At 38.5% G+C, this 25,024-nt stretch overlaps 2 protein-coding genes across 11 annotated transcripts in view; one reads left to right on the forward strand and one right to left on the reverse strand.

The window, feature by feature from the left end:
• Positions 1-55: 55 nt before the first annotated feature.
• Positions 56-22,968, forward strand: nup188 (nucleoporin 188). The gene is made up of 44 exons (XM_065243745.2): positions 56-125; positions 961-1,015; positions 1,114-1,187; positions 1,270-1,354; positions 1,553-1,633; positions 5,080-5,124; positions 5,312-5,404; positions 5,494-5,613; positions 5,702-5,913; positions 5,997-6,111; positions 6,192-6,392; positions 6,464-6,553; positions 6,632-6,697; positions 6,783-6,902; positions 6,975-7,101; positions 7,193-7,366; positions 7,442-7,568; positions 8,452-8,539; positions 8,617-8,693; positions 8,782-8,896; positions 8,979-9,099; positions 9,169-9,235; positions 9,373-9,498; positions 9,577-9,710; positions 9,831-9,937; positions 11,906-12,112; positions 12,205-12,374; positions 12,471-12,540; positions 12,623-12,690; positions 13,745-13,940; positions 14,033-14,110; positions 14,190-14,275; positions 14,369-14,514; positions 16,372-16,538; positions 16,772-16,972; positions 17,162-17,254; positions 17,349-17,501; positions 17,599-17,736; positions 17,877-17,951; positions 19,614-19,820; positions 19,898-20,029; positions 20,708-20,760; positions 22,238-22,367; positions 22,460-22,968. Exons 1-44 carry the CDS (start codon positions 100-102, stop codon positions 22,637-22,639), a joined length of 5,196 nt encoding a protein of 1,731 aa, XP_065099817.1. The 5' UTR covers positions 56-99; the 3' UTR covers positions 22,640-22,968.
• A 116-nt stretch (positions 22,969-23,084) lies between these two features.
• cdk5rap2 (CDK5 regulatory subunit associated protein 2) overlaps positions 23,085-25,024 on the reverse strand; it is a 63,197-nt gene continuing 61,257 nt past the window's right edge. For all 10 annotated transcript variants that reach the window (XM_073812572.1, XM_073812574.1, XM_073812579.1 and 7 more), the window contains one exon: positions 23,085-23,461. In XM_073812572.1, coding sequence (XP_073668673.1) covers positions 23,358-23,461 — 104 coding nt within the window. In that variant the 3' untranslated portion in view covers positions 23,085-23,357. The remainder of the gene's footprint in view (positions 23,462-25,024) is intronic.

A 25,024-nucleotide genomic window follows, 5' to 3' on the forward strand; every position in this document is an offset into this window, starting at 1 on the left:
GTACACTTTCGTTTATATATAAATATGTCTTTATTTTAAGATTTGTAAAGTCACGTGATACAGACGTTTGCGAGAGCTGGTCACGTGATCCAGGTGAAGATGGCGGACTCGGAGATGTGTGTCAGGTAAAATGGAAGAAAGAGAAACTCTTTTGTCTCAAAGCTCGGTCCAGATTTGTTGTTGGATACAATGGGAATAGTTCATACGTCGTATTTAGTAGTCAAATATGTGAGAAATATGCTCCCGAAACACTGTTTATTTGAATTTTAACGGCCGCACGAGTCTGTCGCGTGCTCTTTCTGACAGTCCCGCCGACTAAAATTCAAATTTCAACATTAATCTGACACTAATCTAAAGCTTTAAAACAACTATTTACTTTTTTAATGAAACAACGATTAAAATTAAAGTACTTGTTAAGATTTGCTAATTATAAAACGATCTGTTTGTATTGAGTTTGCTGTTGTTGGAGATGAAAGTTATGAATGAGTTTTTTGTGTGTAAACATATAGAGCGCGTTTTTGTATCTACTATACATGTGATGTGTTTAGTTATGTTATTTGCTAAATATAGTGTTTAGACACTGTAAACACAATTGCATAAACTAAACTTTTATATATATCATTAAAATGGCTATTCAGCATGTTTATGTATGTAGCTTATACGTCGGTTTTTGTGGGTAGCATTAGTTGTGTAACTTGTCAGTAAGTTAACGTTGTGTACACTTTTATGACATTTGGCTAAATGAAGTTTATACGTTTTGGATGTGTGTATATAAATGTTTAGGTAGATCATAATATGCACTTACCTTTATGGGTCATTACATAATCTCTGTCACGCTCATAAGATTTTTTTTTTACAATTAAAGTGAAACATAATTATAAATTAATATAAGACTTTTACAATATTAGATGATGGTAGTAGTGCAGTATGAGTAATTTATTCAATGATTTTTTTACTCAGGAGCAGCCGAGAGTTATGGACCATCTTGCTTGGGAGATCTGCACTAAGAGAACCTGTTAGTTAAAACTCCTGACTGTTTAATATTTAATAATTTATGTAAAATTTTTAACCAAAATTACTAAAAATGTCGTCTGATTCATACAACCCCAACAGGGCCAAATAGAAACAGAATTGGATCGGAACTGGGAGAGACTTTTGCAGGGTCTGTCTTACTACAAACCACCCAGGTAACACATTTAACTTACTAAAACACAAAGATGAGATACTTAATTTGTAATGTTGTCATAAATGATATAATGTTATGTGCAGCACATCAGCTGCAGACAAATTGAAGGCTGATAAAGACACGGCGCAAACTCTCAAAGACTTTGGACTTCGAATCAGTAAACTGCTGGTGAGTGACACATCACATTTTTAATACATCTGTTCGATTTAGTCCCAAATTGTGTCTCGTTGGGCAGCTTCTGTCATTACATACAAACATATAGAAATATATGTGTGGTGGTAAAATTGCAGGTACGTTTGGTGTACCTATTTAAATTCTCTTTAAATCAGGAATTAAAGAATAAAATGATTGTTTGTGTCACGTCAGGGTTTGGATGAACAGCAGAGTGTTCAGATTCTTCAGTGTTACCTCCAAGAAGACTACAGAGGGACTCGAAACACACTCAAGGTGAGCGCTCTATAAGTTTTTCTCTGTATCCTTTATCAGTTTGCATATTATACAGACACTGTTGCCTGTCTAAATCCAAAATAAGATAGACGTTGGCTACACACGACTAGAGATGAAACAGTATGAACATTTTACATCACAGTTATAGAGACCAAAAGTACCATGGTTATCCGTATTATCATGGTTTTGTGAACAATTTCTAGAAATGTAAAAAAATAAAGTATTGATTTATTTTAAATTTGAAACCAAATATAAAATAAATGTAACTGTGCATTCACACCAGCCGCGGAAGAGACTGCAAAAACGTGCTATTTGCATAGTTGAACGCTTGAATGTTTTGATTTTTCTCGCTTCATTCCTGCATGAAATTCAAGTCTTTTGAGGCATGTGTAAATTCGTGTCAAGGGAGGGGCTTATATAGCGCATATTGAGTAAACTTGTTCGACCTCCTCACTCACTTTCTTCCAAACAAGATTTTTTTCATTCCGGTAAAAGAACGAAAATGTCTCGTTTCGATCAGGGTTCCCGCGGGGTCTTAAAAAGTCTTAAAAAGTCTAAAATTCAGAATGTTAAATTTAAGGCCTTAAAAAGTCTTAAAAACACCCAGATTTTTATCCCAGGTCTTAAATTTAATTTACCCAAGTCTTAAATTTCTTACCTCTGTTCATTCCTGAAAAGCGTTGTCCGCAGAATATAAAATAGTAATTTAAAACGCTGAAGAATTAACTTAATCAGTGGCGGAGGCAGAAAGTGTATGATGGTGGGTCTCTAAAAAGAAACGTTCCGCACTTTGTCATAATCCACGCAAATCGTGCCATAAGCTATATTTCAGGTGTTGTGATCTGACTGTGGTTTTGGCGAGAAACAATCCTTAACTTTAGTTTTGTATAAGCAAAAATCTTTTTCGGGTTAATTTATAAGCCCGTGGCTTACCTGAGCATTTGCCAGGTTCTGTCTGAAACATAGAGGACACAGAAGCGAACAAAAATCAATGCTGCTTTATTGAAAATCAACTTAAACAGTCGGGCCGTCGAGTCACGAGCCACCAACAGCGTGTCAACTTTAGTGTTACACAGTTTTATATTTTAGACTTTAATATTGCTCTCTGCTGCAATGCACTCGAACCTAACGCGCTTTCCCTTCAGCTCTTCACATACATCAGCGATTGGCAGACGGAAAGCAAGAAAGTACCGTAATAAACCATATATTTCAAAAAAGTGCAATTGTCGTCTTTTAGGAACAATTCATACTTTTTGATTGCGCAAATGCTTCGGGAGTTACGGTTAAATAAACAGCGGTAGAATCATTCAGAGCCCTTTCGCATAGGCAGGCTGCTGCATACGGCATCAAGCCTGGTTTATTTAAGTTAACTGAGCATTACATTCGCAAGTCATAAGCATATTACAACAATTAACGATTAACTAAGAATAATAAGCATTGTTTTAAAGTTAATATTCTGAAATAAGACAGTCTTTATGACGTATCCATCTTAGAAATGCGACCCTTCGGAGGCTTCAGCCTTCGGATTGAGAAACGGTCTTAGTGGATAACATAAGCAACACATATCAAACAGCCTTTTAATGGTAAATTACATTTTCTTAATGCAGATTAATCCGTTATTGTGTAATTAGAGAGGCTATTAAACCTGATGGCGGTATATAGTGCATATTTATGCATAAAACTTATGGGTGGAGTGTTTTTTGGCTCTGTGATTCTGTATTCAATTAAATGCAATACATTAATTTATTAATAACTTGTTTAATAAAATGCATATATTAATGCTTTAAGGGATTAATAATAATTGAAAGTGATCATTTGTCCTTTGTATATTTATAAACAGGCACAAGATATATACACAGCACACAGTCAGTTGTACATTAAACATTATGGGGTGGTTTCCTGGGCAGGGATTAGCTTAAACCAGGACTAGGCCTTAGTTTAATTATGACACATAACTAGTTTTAATAAACATGCCTTACTAAAACCATTACTTGTGTGCATTTTGATGTATTTTAAGATATGTCAGTGCAAATTGTTTTCAAGTTTGGAAAGCTCTTAAAACTAGTCTTATCCCTGTCTGGGAAACCTCCCCTATAAGCTTACGTACTACAGAGTGTGATGCATTTTAAAGCTTTAAAGTTGTATGAGGCAGTGTAAAACTAGGCACAAACCAGCAGCTGACCATACTAACTGATCTAATATTAGTGGATTTTATTTATCAAAAAACATTGTTGATAGAATTTTATAAAAATACTACTAACACATTTTAGTGTGATGTATAAATATTGTAAATCAATGCATTTCTTGACTATTAATTAAGAAAAATCACAGCTCTTTGCCTCTAACTCAATGTATTTTAATGGCTCACTATGAGCCATTTTTGGGCTTCCATTGTCAGAAGTCTCTTCCTAAAGGGCTATGGGTAAAATTTGTCAATGCCAACACTCGCAGTCTAATAGAGTTAAGCATAATGTATTTCCATGTATTTTGATTATCTGTTTTAAAACTGCGTTCATTTTATATTTTTCTATAACTGAATCAATAAAAATGGAACGTTTTGAGAATTTCTGAGATCATTTGAATGCTTCTAGTAATGTGTCGTGTTGGTCTTAAATTTTACTCATAATGGTCTTAAAAGGTCTTAAAAAGGTCTTAAATTTAACTTGCTGAAACCTGCAAGAACCCTGTCGATGATGACTGTCCTCCATTGTTGTTGTTTTTTTCTGCCTCCGCTCGCTTCCTGTAATCACGTCACTGCTAGAGCAAGCTCCTGAAGGTTAACGCGCCGCAAAAATCACGCGGCAACGCTCAATTTGCGTAGAACGCGCCTACCGTTCCGCAGGATGCCTGTTTGCGTCTTTGCATTGAGTTAACATGTTAATCACTCGCGCTTGCCGTCTCTTCTGCGTCTGGTGTGAACGCACCATAAGTGCACTTTTTTTTGTATAAACATCAAATAAATAACATTAATCATGGACATTTGGGGTCGTGAGATATATGTTCATCTAGTTCAGATAAAACACAAGTGAGTAAATATGATTTTCATATAAACGGGACAAATCAGCAAGTCGTCTGTGTATATTGTGAGAAATCAGGTGTACTTTATGACCCAGGAGTAAAGCTACATGTCACCTGTGCTCACAGCAGTCGCTGAAGAAAAAAACAGAGTAGAAAGGAGCTTTAAATTCATAATTTAATGGAAAATAAATAGAAAAAGATGGATCTGTCTAAAGAAATATAACTAGATTTCCCTAAATGTTAATTTTTTTTGGATTTAAATTCGGAATTAAAACACAGAATTTAATATTATGGTGCAATTAAACCAAATATGTGATGTCTTCGTATGTGGAAGCACCAGGTTTTAGGAGGTTAATGTCTGGTCGCCCTTAATGACTTTTCTTATGAACTGAATTTTAAATAGTTAATTCTCTTCATGTTTTTATCAGGCTGTGCTACAGGATGAGAGACAGAGTCAAGCCCTGTTGCTGAAGGTAATACCATCTAATATATCTCAGCTAAATCTTTACATAACTGGCTGTATGAAACTTTTTCTCTTTTTACCATCTTATGTTGTCCTCATATTCTTTGCATTCACTCCTTCACTGATAAGAAATTATGTCTTTAAAACAATTATTACACACATCTGAATGCTCAGAAGTGGTTGTTGTTGTTGTGTAGGTCGGCGATTTCTATTATGAAGAGAGACTGTGTGTGCTACGCTGCGTGTTACACCTCCTCACGTATTTCCAGGATGAAAGACATCCATACAGGGTAAATGACAGAGATTAGCGGTAAATTTTACAGTCAGGTACATCAGCTCTGTGTCATTCATTTATACTTTCTTTTTCTTTCACTTTCAGGCGGAGTATTCAAACTGTGTGAGTAAACTGGAGAAAGATCTGGTGTCCAATTTCAGGCAGCAGTTTGAGTCTCTGTCCAGATCAGAAGCCCCAACATGGGAGACGCATGGAAATCTGATGGTGAGATTATTGAAGAGCTGCGCAGAAATGGGAAGATGTGGTGTTGACTCTCTTTAACTGTCTGTCTGTCTGTCTCTGTCTGACTTAGACGGAGAGGCAGGTGTCACGCTGGTTCGTTCAGTGTCTGAAAGAGCAGGCCTTGCTGCTGGAGATACTGTTCCTGTATTACGCCTATTTTGAGATGCCACCCAATGACCTTTTGACCTTCACACGCCTGTTTAAGGAGCAGGGCTTCGGACAGCGACAGACTAATCGGCATCTAGTGGATAAGAGCATGGATGCGCTGGTCGATCGCATTGGGTCAGAACACTAAGAATCTCTCTCTATCTCTCGCTCTCTCACAAACATGTAATAATAAAGACAATGTGTTGTCCCCTCTACAGATATTTCAGTTCTCTTATTCTCGTGGAAGGGATGGATGTCGACTTCCTGCATAAATGCGCTTTGGAGGACCGAACTGAACAGCATCAGTTTTATGACCAGCAAGATGTTTGCAAGGTATTGCAAATAAAGTCGCAGTCCAGTTATGCATTTCAGTAGTTCACATTCTTCAAGTGTATGCGTGTATGCTCATGTAGGAAGTGGATCAGATGCTGTTGACGTTCGGTGACATCTCTCACCACGGGCCGGTACTGTTGGCGTGGGTTCTGCTGCGACACACACTGCGTCCAGAAGAGGTGGGCTCGGTGATCAGGCGTCTGGGACACACCACTTTCCAGCTCGGGGTCTTTCAGTACCTCACTGACATGCTGCAGGCACTGGGCAGCACGGGGAATAATGTAAGAGTTACGCTTGCTTATGGGCATAAATGCAAATCAGAGATGATTGGTTGATCGATTTCTCTCTTTAGTGCACAGCCAGCACCGCACGCATGTGTATTTATGGCCTCTTGTCGTTCGTCATCACATCTTTTGAGGAGGACACACTTGGCAGTCAGCAGGTACACATTAGTTATTAATTCTTACATTCGATGCTTATGATACATCGTATGTTTATGTTTTGATTATTCTGTCTGTAGCACTTGATCAATGCAGCTTGTGAAGTTCTTGCTGCTCCCAGTTTGGCTGAACTTTTTTGGGAGTCGGTGAGTTACGGCAAACACACACACAACGTATTTCTAAACTGTGTTTGATCTAAAATGACTTTTGACCGGTTGTGGTGTCCTGCAGAAGCCAAACATGGGTCTGGGTGTGATTCTGGACAGCGCTGTGGGTGTGTTTCCATATAAGACCGGACCTTTGTTACAGCTGCTCACGGGCCTGCTCTCTGACAAATCTACAGCTAAGAAGGTACAAACGCACACAACATCATATTCCTGTGTAAACGTTGCTTCATGGACATAATGAATTTTTGTGTCTCAGGTGTACACCTTCTTAGATAAGATGTCCTTTTACACTGAGGCCTATAAGCACAAACCCAGTGATGTGATCTCCAGAGATGACGGGACTCTGTGGAGAAGACAGACACCCAAACTTCTTTATCCTCTGGGTTAGTGCTAAGTTCTGAACCACTTCCTGTATAAATACAATTATTGTTGTACTGTGTTGTGATTGGGATGGTGTGTTTTCTCTGTGTTTAGGTGCGGGCCAAACAAACCTGCGGATGCCCCAGGGCTGTTTCGGGCAGGTGTGTGAGGGCAAGCAGCTGTCTGTAGGTGAACAGGGTTTCTTGGTACGCTGGGATTATTCCTACAGTTCCTGGACTCTCTTCACCTGTGAGATAGAGATGCTGCTGCACGTCGTCTCTACCGCAGGTAAACGTTAACATTCGCTAGGATGATGAGATGTTTATTAAATAGTGTTTTAACCAGCAGCGTGTCTATTGTTAGATGTTCTGGTGCACTGTGAGCGAGTGAAGCCCATCTTGGATCTGGTTCATAAGATCATCAGCACCGACTGGACGGTTTCTGACTGTCTGCTGCCTCTCACCTCACGGATCTTCATGCTGCTACAGAGGTGAAATGCTTACATCAGAGTCCTGCACAGGTCCTTGAAATCCTTGAAAGTATGTGGGGAAAAAATCAAGGCCCTGGAAAGTTTTTGAAAATTTACATACATAGATACAGGTCATTGAAAGTGCTTGAATCTATTTTATCTGGGAAAAAAATCCATATTATTCCCTGTGTAGTGTAGGATAATATCATAAAAATTCCAGACTTTTTAAGCACACGTGCTAAACTTTTCACTTTAAATGCTTATATCTTCTGTATGCGAATGTTGATTCATACCAAAATGCTTTTTTTGCATAGTTCTGTTGAAAACGTGAAACGTCTCGGGTTATGTATGTAACTGTTGTTCCCTGAGAAGGGAATGAGACGCTGCGTCTCCCTTGCCATAATTCCTGCGTCCGTGTAACGCCGTCTTTGGCAATATTTCAGATAGCGATATACTTCCTGGCTCGCGCGTCACCTTGTCTTTGTCGTTAAGCCTCACCATTGGTTGAATTAGATATACACATTCAGACGCACTTACCCCTGGAGGCGTCCCCAAAGTGTCACCAGAGTGACACAGCGCGAGTTCCCTCAAAAGGGAACTGTAACAATGTATCTTAAAAGGTAACACGATGTAACCTTGCTCTCACTTGAAATGTGTCCCCACATTTAGTCCTTGAATTTGAGGGTATTTGACCTGGAAAGTCCTTGAAAGGTCCTTGAATTTGAAGTTAACTAAGGTGTGGGAACACTTTGGTCCATTTTTGGAGACCCACTCCCGCCAAAGTTCAGCACCAGACATACCCACGGATACCCGACTCGTTGCAGGACTCTGGCTCGCATGCGCACCAAACAATGCAATGTAGCAAGAATGAAAACAGACTCATGTTTTTTTTATTGTTTTACAGGTTGACCTCTGTCATTAACCCACCAGTAGACGTCATCACTTCTTGTGTCAACTGTCTGATCGCTTTGGCCGCCCGGCTGCCTGGAAAGGTAGATGCTCGCAGTTGAATCAAGCTCAGTCATCTATGAAAGCTCAAACAAACTAAACTCTTTCTCTTATGATGAAGGTCTGGTCCAGTCTTCATCATACTGGATTCCTTCCCTTTTCCGCCAGCCCTTTGACCAGCATGGCTCAGACTATCAGGTGACACACACAACAAAATAGTAATTGTCTCATAAGCCATCAGAGACAGGTGAAGGGTAACTTATTTGTGTATGTGTGTATATTTCAGTGCCGAGGGTATGAAGGCTGGTAACTATGGCAACCTGCTGGTGTTAATAGAGCAACCCAGAGGGGAGTACAACGTGACCATCGCCTTCCTGAGACTGGTCACTACACTTGTCAAGGTAGGGCACAAAAAAATGCAGTTTGTTGTTGAAGTTTGGAGGTAATCCAGAGTCTCGAGTAACGGTCCGTTGATGTTCGCAGGGTCAGTTGGGCAGCACACAGAGCAGAGGACTCATCCCATGTGTGCTGCTGGTTCTGAAGGAAATGCTGCCCACTTATCACAAGTGGCGCTACAACGCGTATGGAGTCCGAGAAAAGATCGGTGAGCGATGCACATAAAACAGCAACGTGCATGTGTTAACATCTTGTTAACTCTCTCTTTCTTTTTCAGGATGTCTCATTTTAGAGCTGGTTCATGCTATTCTTAATCTGAGTCAGGAGGGGGAGTCAGAGGGCAGGTGAGCAGACGAGGATGAAAATTCTTCATCCTTTACGGTTGTTTGTGTAGAAAATCATGTTCAAGTTACCGCTTTCTTTTGTGGTGGGCTCATACATCTCATAAGCTTAATCTTTGATCTTTGTGCGACCCCCATAGTGCCCCCAGTCTTCAGTCGCTGTGTATCTACAGTCTGGCCAACACGGAGGCAGGGCAGGCTGTGGTCAACATCATGGGTGTTGGAGTGGACACAATCAACATGGTGTTAGCAGCACAACCTAGCAGGTACAATGCGTGTGTTGTTTGAATGTTTAATATAAAATTACATTTTTGAGATGATTCATTGTGTTTTTGTCTGTGTAGTGGTGGTACAGAGGGACCTGGTCAGGTTCTGATCCAGACGGTTAAGTTGGCGTTTTCAGTCACTAACAATGTGATCAGACTCAAACCCCAGTCTGACACGGCATCACCCCTGGAGCAAGCTCTGACACAGCACGGTTAGTACACACACACACAATTCAACGTGACAACATTGTCATCACATGACCTTGAGTCTGATCTCAGATCATTTAGTTTCCAGAATGTCTGCTCTTGTATTCATAATTTTTGGGTTGCAGGCGGTCATGGCAACAACTTGATTGCTGTGCTGGCGAAGTATATTTACCACAAGCACGACCCAGCGCTGCCCCGACTCGCCATACAGCTGCTGAAGAGACTTGCCACGGTAACACAACTTTTTGTACGGTTAGCTAGCTTCAAGCTACAATGTGTTGGTTTCTTGCTAAAAAATGTTAGCTTCATGTTAAAGCATGTTAGCTTCATCAGTCATGTTAACTTTGTTATATCATGTTAGCTTTTTCTTAAATCATGCTAGCTTAATGTTAGCTTCATTAGTCATGTTAGCTTCATGCTAAATCATGCACGTTTCATGCAAAATCATGTTAGCTTCATGCGAAATCATGTTGGCTTTTTGCTCAATCATGCTAGCTTCATGTTAAATCATGCTAGCTTCTTGTTAGCTTCATCAGACATGTTAGCTTCATGCTAAATCATGTAAGCTTCATGTTAAGTCATGCTAGCTTAATGTTAGCTTCCTCATTCATGTTGGCTTCATGTTAAATCATGCTAGCTTCATGTTAAATCATGCTAGCTTCATCAGTCATGTTAACTTCATTCTAAATCATGTTAGCTGCATGTTAAATCATGCTAGCCTCATGTTAAATAATGCTGCTAACGTCGTGTTAAATCATGCTAACGTCGTGTTAAATCATGGTAACGTTGTGTTAAATCATGCTAGCTTCATGTTCAATCATACTAGCTTCGTGTTAAATCATACTAGCTTCATGTCAGCTTCATCAGTCATGTTAACTTCATTCTAAATCATGCTAGCCTCATATTAAATCATGCTAACGTTGTGTTAAATCATGTTAACGTCGTGTTAAATCATGTTAATGTCGTGTTAAATCATGCTAGATTCGTGTTAAATCATGCTAGCTTCATGTTCAATCATACTAGCTTCATGTTCAATCATACTACCTTCATGTTTAATCATACTAGCTTCGTGTTAAATCATGCTAGCTTCATGTTAAATCATACTAGCTTCATGTCAGCTTCATCAGTCATGTTAACTTCATTCTAAATCATGCTAGCTGCATGTTAAATCATGCTAGCCTCATGTTAAATCATGCTAGCCTCATGTTAAATCATGCTAACGTCGTGTTAAATCATGCTAATGTTGTGTTAAATCATGCTAACGTCGTGTTAAATCATGCTAGCTTCATGTTAAATCATGCTAGCTTCATGTTAAATCATACTAGCTTCATGTCAGCTTCATCAGTCATGTTATCTTCATGCTAAATCATGCTAGTTCCAAGTTAAATCATGCTAGTTTCATGTTAAATCATGTTAGTTTCTTGTTAAATCGTGTTAGTTTCATGTTAAAACATGTTAGCTTAATGTAAGCTTCATCAGTCATGTTAGCTTCATGTTAAATTATGTTAGCTTCATGTTGAATCATGCTAGCTTCATGTAAAGTCATGTTAGCTTCCTGTTAAAACATGCTAGCTTAATGTAAGCTTCGTCAGTCATGTTAGCTTTGTTTAACCATGATAACTTCATGCTAAATCATGCTAGCTTCATGCTAAATCATGTTAGCTTCATGTTAAATCATGTTAGTTTCATGTTAGCTTCATGTAAAAAGTGTTTGCTTCATGTTTAAACATGTTAGCTTAATGTTAGCTTCATCAGTGATGTTAATTTCTTATGTCATGTTAGCTTTATGTTAAATCATGTTAGCTTTGTTAAATTATGTTAGCTTCATGCTAGCGTCTGCTGAAACATGCTAGCTTAATGTTAGCTTCATCGGTCACGTTGTGTCATGTTTGTTTCATTTTAGCTTCATGTTAAATCATGTTAAAAAAGTTAGCTTCATTCTAAAACATTTAAGCTTAATGTTAGCTTCATCAGTTTATCTGCTTATAAAAGAAATCTATTCATAATGTAACCAAGACTGCATGGTCCAGGCTAAACCAGTTTTATTACAGCACACTTTTCACTATTGTTGAGTCTTAACTGATACAGCCAGGTTTATTTACGTTATGTCCAGCTGAGTATTCTGTTTCATATAAAAGATTTCAGTTTTGAAATCTGCTTTATGTCCTCAGTAGTCTCATACTGGTGTCTTTGTGTCCAGGTGGCTCCCATGTCCGTATACGCCTGTCTGGGAAATGACGCAGCTGCAATCAGAGATGCGTTTCTAACACGCCTACAGAGTCGAACCGAAGACATGCGCATTAAAGTCACTATACTGGAGTTTCTCACCGTTGCCGTTGAAACGCAACCTGGACTCATTGAGCTCTTCCTCAACCTGGAGACCAAAGATGGCAGTGAAGGAGCAAAGGTCAGAGGTCACAATGAAATACTTGTTTAGATGATGACGGATCGACCCAGCATGTGATGGGCTGACTCTGTGTTGTGTGTCTCTGTCTTCAGGAGTTTTCTTTGGGAGAATGGAGTTGTCTCTCAGTGGTGCTGGAGTTGTTAGATTCGAAACAGCAGGGGAAGTATTGGTGTCCTCCACTCCTGCAGAGGGCAGCGCTGGCCTTTCTTCATGCGCTCTGGCAGGACAGACGTGACAGCGCCCTCTCTGTGCTCAGGAGCAAGTGAGTCTCTCACACAAACAACACCTAATAATAAACGTAATTTTGCATGACCGTTCTCAGACACTTACGTTTAAACACAAACTTTTACTCTTACAGAGAAAAATTCTGGGAGAATCTCACCACTCCTTTATTTGTAAACTTGCCTCCCCCATCTGAGACCACTGAGGTGTGTATTTGTGGTTTTCATGGGTACCAATTTTTTTGGGTGTTTTGCTTTTGTGTAATCTTCTTGGTGGTCTTTGTTTTAGCCGTGTGTTCTGGAGTCTTGTGCTTTTGTAATGAAGATCATTTCCCTTGAGATCTACTATGTTGTCAGGTATGATACACACATTAACACGTGTAATGGGACCAGTGTTGGGGAAAGTTCTTTTAAGAGTAATGCATTACAAAATTAAGTTACTTCCCAAAAAAGTAACTAATTGCGTTACTTAGTTACTTTCAATGGAAAGTAATGCTTACGTTACTTTTGTGTTACTTTTGTGTTACTTTTTCTTACTTTGCTGAGGCTTGATCTCTTTCAGGCCTTGCAGGTGTTTTTTTATGATCGCAACAATGTCCAGTAACTTGTGAAAAATTAGGTAATTGAAATTTGGATCTGCTTGTGATGTCAGAAGGGGATAATACCGCCCCTTAATCAGCACTATCCAACCACGGCACTGTCATTTAGTGCAGAGATCTTTTAAAGGACACACACAAAAAACATTTTTCTCGCACCTAAAAGGTGTCAGTTAATAAATGATCTATATGGTGAGCTTCACATACGTACTCTAGGGATTTATTTGACATCTTAAAAAAGTCTTGTGAAATGGCCCCTTTAAGTAATTTTATTACCAAAAAATATCAGATTTCTTTATCATCATCAATTACCAAAATAATTGTTAGTAAAAACCTCAAAGATTGATTAAAACATTTCCAAATTTTGTGATTTCAGTTAAATAATAAGGCTATTTTCTATTTACATATTTTATCATTGAGGACTTCTTAAAACCTCGTCCTGAAGTCTCAAGGTGAAAACTTAACAGCAGCAAAGTGTAAAAATCTTTTTCTCGTGAACCCAATCTCGTGTCTCTTTCATCTTTTGGATTAAGTGTCTTGTCACACCCCTAGAAAATACATCTTATTTTTTTCATGAAAGATAAAAGCTCTTTAAAACACTTGGATGCATGCACACTGGACTATAATTTGGATTTCATTGTTGTGATATAGGTCTTAAATTTCATTCATTATGGTCTTAAAAAGGTCAGTATTTGTGTACTCTGTGAATCAAACACACAACCTACAACCTTTATATATACAGGAGCAATGAGTACAGTTTTAGTTGTCTAACATCTAGTGAAGTGACTGATCTCTATGTGTGTCTCTCTATGCAGTGGTGTGTTGGATCCCTCTCTGAAAGCCGCTCTGGAGAGTTTTAGCAAAAAGCGGCGCTATGAGTTCTGGTCCGATTATGTGCAAGATCTGGTGTGTTTGGCCTGTGATGGTGAGGAGGAAGGTCTGCGATCACTTACAGAGTTTCAGATGCTCATATCTGCCTGGAGGACCCTTTTAATTCTCTCCACCAGTCATGTGAGACCAATTATCATTCACCTCTATGCTTAACTTTACACTTGACCCTAAATGTCATTTTAATGAATTTTTGTGTTTGGTTTTTGGTGTAGTGTGACGTCATGCATTTGAAGGATGATTCTGTTAGACAGAAGCTCTTCATGGATGTTTTAGAAGGAACCAAAGCAGCAGTAAGTACTTAGACTGAGTAATATTGTAAAGATCTCGGTACAGATATCTGACCGTCATTGTCTCTTTTTTTACTCTCAGCTGCTGATGTCTCAGTCTGTCTTCTGTCTGCGTCTGGGCTCTATGATGGTCACACTGCTCCTCATCCTCCTCAAACAGTGGAAAAGGTGTTGAATATGAAGTCTTTAATTTTGTGTATGCATAAAGTTTGTGTGTGTCTATGTACATGTATTAAATTTTGTGTTTTTTTTGTGCGGCAGCGTTCTGGTATCTGCTCCAGCTTTGCTTCCTCCTCTGTCTCTGATGTTGGAGAACGTTCTGCACGCTGAACAAAAGCACATGGACCAAACCAAAGCCAAACTGCTGTCTGCTCTCATCTTAGCCCTACAGGCACAGGGACTCAATGGTTAGTCTGCGTTTGTTTTAGTTTACTTGTAAAAGATTGGTTGAGAAGAGAAGTTGAATCTTACTGTGCACTCACACCAGACGCGAATGATGCAAATAAATCGCTTTATTTGCGCGTATTTGAATGGCTGAACATTTTGAGTTCGTGACATTGGCGTCATTTTGAGTTCGTGACATTGGCGTCATTCGGGCGTGACATTGGCGTCATTCGGGCGTGACATTGGCGTCATTCGGCCGCGTCATTCGGCCGTGTGACACTGGCGTCATTCGGCCGCGTCATTCGGCCGCGTGACACTGCCGTCATTCGGCCGCGTCATTCGGCCGCGTGACACTGGCGTCATTCGGCCGCGGCATTCGGCCGCGTGACACTGGCGTCATTCGGCCGCGGCATTCGGCCGCGTGACACTGGCGTCATTCGGCCGCGGCATTCGGCCGCGTGACACTGGCGTCATTCGGCCGCGGCATTCGGCCGCGTGACACTGGCTTCATTCGGCCGCGGCATTCGGCCGCGTGACACTGGCTTCATTCGGCCGCGGCATTCGGCCGCGTGACACTGGCTTCATTCGGCCGCGGCATTCGGCCGCGTGACACTGGCTTCATTCGGCCGCGGCATTCGGCCGCGTGACACTGGCGTCATTCGGCCGCGTCATTCGGCCGCGTGACACTGGCGTCATTCGGCCGCGTCATTCGGCCGCGTCATTCGGCCGCGTGACACTGGCGTCATTCGGCCGAGTCATTCGGTCGCGTGACACTGGCGTCATTCGGCCGCGTGACACTGGCGTCATTCGGCCGCGTGACACTGGCGTCATTCGGCCGCGTGACACTGGCGTCATTCGGCCGCGTGACACTGGCGTCATTCGGCCGCGTGACACTGGCGTCATTCGGCCGCGTGACACTGGCGTCATTCGGCCGCGTCATTCGGCCGCGTGACACTGGCGTCATTCGGCCGCGTCATTCGGCCGCGTGACACTGCCGTCATTCGGCCGCGTCATTCGGCCGCGTGACACTGGCGTCATTCGGCCGAGTCATTCGGCCGCGTGACACTGGCGTCGTTTCGGCCGAGTCATTTGGCCGCGTGACACTGGCGTCATTCGGCCGAGTCATTCGGCCGCGTGACACTGGCGTCGTTTCGGCCGCGTGATTCGGCCGCGTGACACTGGCGTCGTTTCGGCCGCGTGACACTGGCGTCGTTTCGGCCGCGTGACACTGGCGTCGTTTCGGCCGCGTGACACTGGCGTCGTTTCGGCCGCGTGACACTGGCGTCGTTTCGGCCGCATGACACTGGCGTCGTTTCGGCCGCGTGACATTGCCGTCATTGGAGAAAAGGTGGAAATTTAAGAAATTCAGTTGCGGATATACTCAATTTGTCGGCTTTAGCTAGCTTGTAGTCTCAATATGTACATATACAGCTCAAATTTAGTAATCACATCACTACTAGAGCGAGCTTTGGCAAATGTCCGCCAAAGTTCAAATTTTTCAACCCGCGAATTGCGCTTTTTCAACTTGGGAATCATGCTTTATGCACATCATACACACGAAAAGCTCAATTCGCACTGCGTCACTCGCACAGTCTCATTCATGCGAATCATGTCGCAGGATGTCTATCGCATCTTTGTATCGTCAGATCAGACATCTTTTTTGAGTGTTTTGATTATTATCTAATGCTGCAAACGCTGTCCTAAAAGGCAGGATTATTATTTTTTACCTATAATTTAAGATGCATCCTTTGCTTTAGCATGTATTCTATGTAAATAAGGCAATCCCATAATGCATTGATGAATCATGTTGTTTCAGTAGAGAACTACCCGCTTGTGCATTTGTATACATCATCACTTTGTAAAAAACCCTTGTGCTTCAGGAGGAGAGATTACCCAGCTGCCCCAGATGCTGTTGTGCGTCTGTGAGATGGTTCAGGACGAGTCACTAGCATTGATTGACAGCACGCGTCACATGATCCAGAGGGGTGACAGTCAGGAAGACAGTATGGAAACAGACAGCCCAATCCAGAAAGATCAGCAAGACTCGGTGAGTTTGGGTTTTTAATAGATAGCATAAAACTAGAATAAGGCTTATATTTAATTTTTTTGTGATTTACAACATGAGACTTTAACCTGCACTTCAGAGTCACATATATGAAGCATGCAATCAATGAGGTCATGTGACATGAAGCTACTATTCTTTAAAACATGTTGTGTAGTGTTTAATGTGTTATATTGGATGGCGTGCTTGAGCCGTGACATAGTGTTTCTGTCTGTCAGGTGTGTGTGTTAGCTCTTCATCTGTCTAAAGAGTTGTGTCGGGCGGATGAAGCTGGTGAACAGTGGCTACAGGTGATGAGGAAGCTGCCGGTCCTGCCATCGGTTCTGAGTACGCTAGAACTCAGCCTGCGCTCCAAACAGAACCTGTACTTCAGTGAGGCGGCACTGCACCTGCTGCTTACGCTCGCCAGAACACCACAGGTACACAAACACACACATATACACTAGATTGTTTGTATTGATTTTGTCACTCACTAGGCACTTAAATCACCTATAGGAGCAGTAACAATCTTTAACACCTGACTGGAATTGAAAGTAAATCTAGTGAACTAATAAAATGAACTCTCTATGCTAAAGTGCATTTTAAGATGTTTTCATGTCTGTCTGTAGGGGGCAGCAGCGGTTGCAGGTGCTGGAGTCATTCAAAGCATCTGTCTTCCTCTCCTCAGTGTGTACGAGGGTCCGACTAATGGAGCTGCACAGGTACTGCCATAAAACTACAACTCATCACACAGTTTTTTAATGACTGTTCAGTTTTTTGTTTTCATTAAAAATGCTCTCTCTCTCATCTTTTTAGGCGTTTGTGCGTAAGTCTCAAGACGCCCCCAGCTGGCCGGGTGTGTACAGGTTGAGTTTGTCTCTGATGGAAAGTTTGCTAAAAACCCTCCGTTATAACTTCATCAACGAAGCGCTGGACTTTGTAGGGGTGCACCAGGAGCGAATACTGCAGGTGTGTGTGTGTGCGCTCGAGTTATTATACATTTCTCTCCTCAGCACGTGGTGTTGTATAATGTGAAAATGATTTTGTGTTTGAATGTGTGTGTTAGTGTCTGAATGCGGTGAGGACGGTTCAGTCTTTGGCGTGTTTAGATGAAGCCGATCACACCGTGGGCTTCCTGCTTCAGCTCTCAAACTTCTGCAAAGAATGGCACTTTCATCTGCCACAGCTGCTCAGAGATGTACAGGTACACACACACACACACACACACACACACACACACACACACACACACACACGCACACACACGCACACACAATCATCTCCAGTGCCATCTAAAGATGAAGATTTCACCTGAATCTGTGTTTGTTTGTCAATCTGTGGCAGGTGAATCTCTGTTATCTGTGTCAGACGTGTACCTACCTCCTGCACAGCAAGAAAATGCTTCATCATTACCTACAGGTAAATAACATCAAACTCTTCATTGTTTCCAGCAATCATTTCTTTCGTTTATTTTCTCTTCAATTTTTTGTTTAAATTTTTTCCCTTTCAAATATATGTTTTTTTCTTTCAATTTTTTTCTCTTTTAAAAAATGTATCTTTCAATTTTTTTCTCTTTTCACCTTTTTTTTTCTCTAATTTTTTGGTTAAAATATTTCCCCTTTCAAATATATATTTTCTCTTTAAAAAATTATCTTTCAATATTTTTCTTTCAATTTTTTCTCTAATTTTTTTGTTTCATTTTGACCCCTTTCACTTTTCTTTAAAAAAATTATCTTCAAATTTTTTCTTTCAATTTTTTTCTCTTTAAAAAAATTTCTTTTTCAATTTTTTTCTCCAATTTTATCGTTTCATTTTTTTCCCTTTCAAATGTATATTTTTTCACATTTTTTTCTCTATTTTTTTGGTTTAAATGTTTCCACTTTCAAATATATGTTTTCTCTTTAAAAAAAATTATCTTTCAAATTTTTCTTTCATTTTTTTTTCTCCAATTTTTTGGTTTCATTTTTTCCCCTTTCAAATATATTTTTTTCTTTCAATTCTTCTCTTTATTTTTTGGTTTAAATGGTTCCATTTCAAATATATATTTTCTCTTTTAAAAAAAAATTATCTTTCAATATTTTTCTTTTAATTTTTTGTTTCTTTTATTCCCTTTTAAATATATATTTTTTCTTTCAATTTTGTTCTTTATTTTTTTCTCTATTTCTTTGTTTCAATTTTTTACCCTTTCAAATATATATTTTCTCTTTTAAAAAATGTTTCAATATTTCTCTTTAAAAAAAGTTCTCTATTTTTTGTTTCAATTTCCCCCTTCAAAATATATATTTTTTCTTTCAATTTTTTTTCTCTTTAAAAAAATTATCTTTCAATTTTTTTCTCCAATTTTATTGTTTCAATTTGTCCCTTTCAAATATATATTTTTTCTTTCAATTTTTCTCTTTATTTTTTGGTTTAAATTGTTCCCTTCAAATATATATTTTCTCTTAAAAAAAATATTTCAATATTTTTCTTTTAAAAAAAATCTCTATATTTTGGTTTCAATTTCCCCCTTCAAAATATTTATTTTTTCTTTCAATTTTTTTTTCTCTTTAAAAAAATTATCTTTCAATTTTTTTCTCCAATTTTATTGTTTCAATTTGTCCCTTTCAAATATATATTTTTTCTTTCAATTTTTCTCTTTATTTTTTGGTTTAAATTGTTCCCTTTCAAATATATATTTTCTCTTTAAAAAAAATTTTCTTTCAATTTTTTCTTCCAATTTTATTGTTTCAATTTCCCCTTTCAAATATATATTTTCTCTCTAAAAAAATTATCTTTCAATTTTTTGTTTCAATTTTTTCCCTTTCAAATATATATTTTTTCTTTCAATTTTTTTCTCTTAAAAATTTGTTTTCTCTTTCAATTTAAGATAAGTAACACAATGATTCATATTCATTTGTTGTTATAAAATCTATTAATTTATTAAAATCGTATATATCTATTAATTCTATTTGTTGCATTGTGCCGTAGCTCCACCCCCAGAATAACCCCACCCCATATTTTAAACATCAAATGTTTTCTGATTGGCTGTGTTGTTGAGTGCTGTGTGTAATTCATGTAACTGATGGATCTGTGATTGCTTAGGCAAAGAATGGGGAGGGGCTTCCTCAAGGACCACACCCCCAGCGTGTGGCACAACCTGCCTCTAAAGAGCAGGTGAGCGGCGAGAGAGAAGAGGCGGAGTCTAAAGCCCTGCAGGCAGTTCAATGCAGCCTCTTAAAGATTCTCAGCAAGACGCTGGCGACGCTTCAACACTTCACACCGGACTGCTGTCAGATATTACTGGACCAGGTACACGCGCGTCACACGTGTCATTCATCTTTCTGCTAGTTTGTGAACTTTAAATCACTTACAAATCTGCGTTTCAGTCCATGGACCTTGCTGAGTACAGGACTCTGTTCGTGTTGAGTTTTACGACTCCTGCTTTTGACTCGGATGTGGCTCCGTCTTTTGGCACGCTGCTGGCCACCATCAATGTGGCTCTGAGCATGCTGGGAGAGGTACAAGCACTTCTCTCTCTCTCTAGGGCCGGGTATACTTTTTTCCGCGTTCGCGTCCGGCTCGCGCGCGCACGCGTCCGCGCAGCTTTCCGGGTATAGTCCCCGCGGCTACACGCGGATGGCCGCGTTCGACACTATACGCAATACAAATGATTTCTTATTCAAATTATTAGTCTAACTGGCTGTCAGGGCAGCACTGATTTGGTGACATTTAGAGTACATTAAAACATTAGGATAGGTGAAGAAAAGTAACTGATCCACCATTGCAAACACAGTTTAGAACAAACAACAAGACAACAAAGAACAGGAATCAAACAAACATGCTCCAGAGCTTTCTGTTCTTGGAAGAAGTAAAAGTTAAAGAAGAAAAACGATAGTGTGTGTGCAAATGCTGTTTATTTCCTTTGTATAATTGTTTATAGTGGAGTGTCCTGTCTAAATATTTTCACGCGCATGCGCTGTCGTACGCGGACTGTACGCGCACTGTCCGCGCGGTCTCAAATTTTGGGCTGCACGCGGACGGTCCGCGCGGCCGGCCGCGGACCCTCTTGATGACGAAAATGACGTCATGCGGACGGCGCGCATACGCGGACGTCCCTAGTATACTTTCGGCTTCTCTCTCTGGTGTAGATCATGTTATAATGTTGGTGTTGATTTGATGTTTGTGATGTTTATTAGATTGAAAAGAACAAAGAACCAGTCGTTTCATCTGAAGACACACAAGCTATGAAGTAAGAAAATAACACTTTATATCTAGAATTACACTTAAAACCCTGATGATTTACTCATCCCCATGTCATCCAATATGTTAATTTCTTTCTTTGTTCAGTTGAGAAGAAATTAAGTTTTTTTAGGAAAACGTTTCAGGATTTTTTTCCATATAGTGGACTTTAGTGGAGCTCAACAGTTTACAGTTTCAATGCAGCTTCTCTAAACAATCCAAACCAAGACATAAGGGTTTTATATAGAGGAACAATCATCATTATTGCCAAAAAATAAAAGAAATAAGTACTTTACATAATCACGTCGAAAGGTCATGCATGATGTATGCGAAACTACCGCTCCAGTGTTTACAAGTGATGAGAAAGAGGAGCGTTTAGATGTTGTACGTAAGCCCTTGAAGCACAATGTAAAAAACATGAAGAAAAAAGTCCTAAACAGATTTTTTTTCACTTTCAAAATATTTTTTCTTTAAATTTATTTTCCGTTCAAATTTTTTCTGTAATTTTTTTGCTTTCAAATATTGATTTTTCTTTTACATTTTTTTTTCACTTTCAATTTTTTTCTCTTCAAATTTTTTGTTTCAATTTTTCCCCTTTCAAATATATTTTGTTTCTTTACATTTTTTTTCTATTTCAAAATTTTTTTCTCTTCAAATTTTGTTTTCTCTTTCAATTTTTTTCTCTTTTAATTGTATTTTCTCTTTAAAAAAATATTTAAATGTTTTCTCTTTCATTTGTATTCTCTTTTAATTTTCTTTCTCTTCAGATTTTTTGTTTCAATGTTTTCCTCTTCAAATTATTTTTCTCTTTCATATTTTTTCTTTGAATTTTTTTCTCTTCAATTTTTTTCCTCTTTCAACATTTTTTTTCTTTTCTCTTCAATATTTTTGTTTTTAATTTTTTCCCTTTCAATGTTTTTCTTTTTCAATTTTTTCCCCTTTTAACATTTCAAATATTTTTTCAAGATTTATTTTAAAGAAAAAAATTAAGATAAAAGGAAAAAATATTTTTAAAGGGAAAATTACCTTAGGACTTCTTGACATTAATGTTGCACTGTAAGGCTTCCGTACTGTTGTATGTGTAATGATATATATAATATATAAATGTCTTTGTGTCAGTTTTTTGTTTAAAATGGTCTGCAAGTGTAAGTTTCACATTATGTGACGCTTGACCTTTCAACCTTCATTTAGTGGAGCTCAACAGTTTACAGTTTCAATACAGCTTTAAAGAGCTCTAAACCTTCGCAAAAAAATAACGTATTCGCTAAATAAGACCCTTATGCCTCAATTGGGATCATTTCAAGCCCGTTGAAACTGGTAAACTGTTGAGGTCCACTAAAGTGGAGAAAAATCCTGGAATGTTTTTTTTGAAAAAAAATTTAAAAAAATTCTGACTTAAAGACGAACATCTTGGATGACATGGGTTAAATTATCTGGATTTTTATGAATAGTTATTTAATCCTTTAACCCATCAATCTTTCTCTCAGGTCTTTGTTGATGTTCTCGATGGAGAACTGCTTCTATGTGTTGATCTCTCAGGCGGTTCGCTGTCTGAAGGATCCTTCGATTTCACCCAGAGATAAACAGCGACTCAAACAGGAGCTCAGCTCAGAGCTGGTAACGTATAAATCTCTTTACATTACTGTTTCTTAACTGGGATTTTCTGTGTTTTTTGGCATCGTCTTACTCAAACTTTTGTTTTCCATCAGAGCACATTGCTGTCGACGTTATTCAGATTTTTCCGACGAGGTTCTCCATCCTCTCCTGCCAGCGGCCTTCTTCCTTCACCACAAACCAAACCACCCACGCAAGGATCCAAGGGCACGCCGGAGGGACAGGAGCCTTTTATTCAGCTGGTTCAGGCTTTCGTCCGGCACGTTCAACGTTAGACGCGCACACCTCAGACTTACTGCTCTGATCAGAGCTTAGTACTTGAAACAGTTGAATCAGAGATCTGAATGACTTCGTACGGGATTATTTACAACAGTGAATCAGTTTGAGTGATTCTGGGTTCTACTTTAACATAAAAAAAGACATTTTGATGCCAAAGTAGGCTTGGCTTACACAGAGGGCCCTTTCTATGTAAATCTGTCATGAATCTCCCTATTGAAGTCATTGAAATCTGTCATTACACTCAAAGGGCCCCTGTAGTTACCTGTGTGTATATAACAAATATGTTACAGACTTTGTCATGTCATAGGCTTTTTGTATTCAACTTTTGTATGTGAAAGTTGCTATATTTGTCTTATCATAATAAAGAAACGGATAAAGTGGAACGTGGTAACATTGGTTTAAAAGCTCTTCTGAGACACCTTTACAGTAAAATCTTTTAATGCACATGAATCACTCATATACACATAAGCAGACCTTCACTAAACAAATACAGCAAAGGCAAGATAACAAGGAATCAGTTAAAGGGTAAAAGAAGTATAAAACAAAACTATTTACAGAAGAAAATCTTTTAAAACTTTCCCTTTTACAGTGATGTTCATTGCTTACTGTATATGTGCAAGTATTTGTCAAATTACATCGGTGTACCTCTGAAAAACATAAATTAAAAGTCGAAAGAAGCATCAACAAAAAAGATTTACAATTAAATGGTGATCTCTAACAGCTGTAGTGCAATGAACCGTCATTGTGTTCTTCACTACACACTGAATTCCTCTCCACATCATGTTGTGAGTTGGTCACTGGCCATTCAGTGGGACGTCCTACAAAGAAACAAAAGACAAAATGTAACAATAAAAAGGTTATTTAATAAATTATTTTAGGCCTGAAAAAAACAATTTCAGAAACACAACAGCAAACCTATTAAAGTCACAATGAAATTGAAATTAAAAAAAATTATTTGGAATATTGTAGGTTTTTTATTAATGACTTATCTGTGAGCTTCATTATAAAAAAAATCATCAAAAAAGAAACGTGCCCTCAGCCAATAAAAACTGTAAAAAAAATAGAAAAAAAATTGTGCCCTTAACCTATATAAATTATGAAAAAAAGCATGTGCCCCCAACAACAACAAAAAAATGAATAAAAAAGTGCCCTCATCCAATAAAATTGTCAAAAAAATAATGTGCTCTCATCCAATAAAAGTTCTCAAAAAAAAGCATGTGCCCTCAAACAAAAAAAAATACAAAAAAGCATGTGCCCTCAACAAAAAAAAATTGTCAAAAAGGTACAAAAATAATGTGCCCTCAACCTATACAAATTGTTGAAAAAGTAAAAAAAAATCATGTGACCTCAAACAATAAAAACTGTCAAAAAAATAATGTGCCCTCATTCAATAAAAATATCAAAAAAGAAACGTGCCCTCAGCCAATAACAATTATAAAAAAAAATAAAACATGTGGCCTCATCCAATAAAAACTGTAAAAAAAAGTGCCCTTAACCTATATAAATTATCAAAAAAAGCATGTGCCCCAACAAAAAAAAAAAATGAATAAAAAAAAGTGCCCTCATCAAATAAAAATTGTCAAAAAATCATGTGCTCTCATCCAATAAAAGTTCTCAAAAAAAGCATGTGCCCTCAAACAAACAAAAAAACTATGTGCCCTCAACCAATAAAAATGGTCAAAAAAGGTACAAAAATCATGTTCCCTCAACCTATACAAATTGTCGAAAAAAAAAAAAATTGTACCCTAAACCAATAAAAAATATAAAAAAAGCATGTGCCCTCAACCAAAAAAAAAAAATTGTCAAAAAAATCATGTGCCCTCAACCAAAAAAAAATACAAAAAAGCATGTGCCCTCAACCAAAAAAAATTGTCAAAAAAGGTACAAAAATCATGTGCCCTCAACCTATACAAATTGTCGAAAAAGTAAAAAAAACATGTGCCCTCATCCAATAAAAATTGCAAAAAAGTAAAATAAATTATGCCCTTAACCTATATAAATTATCAAAAAAAGCATGTGCCCATAAAAAACTGCCCTCATCCAATAAATTTTTTTTAAAAAATCATCCGCTCTCATGCAATAAAAGTTCTCAAAAAAAGCATGTGCCCTCAAACAAACAAAAAAATTGTCAAAAAAATAATGTGCCCTCAACCAAAAAAATTTTATCAAAAAAATCACGTGCCCTCAACCAATAAAAATGAATAAAAAAAAGCATGTGCCCTCATCCAATAAAAAATGTTCAAAAATCATGCGCTCTCATCCAATAAAAGTTCTCAAAAAAGCATGTGCCCTCAAACAAAAAAAAATTGTCAAAAAAATCATGTGCCCTCAACCAATAAAAATGAATCAAAAAAACCATGGCCCTCATCCAATAAAAATTG

The sequence above is a fragment of the Paramisgurnus dabryanus genome, chromosome 18 (genome assembly GCF_030506205.2).
Source record: "Paramisgurnus dabryanus chromosome 18, PD_genome_1.1, whole genome shotgun sequence".
In the NCBI taxonomy this organism is placed as follows: domain Eukaryota; kingdom Metazoa; phylum Chordata; class Actinopteri; order Cypriniformes; family Cobitidae; genus Paramisgurnus; species Paramisgurnus dabryanus.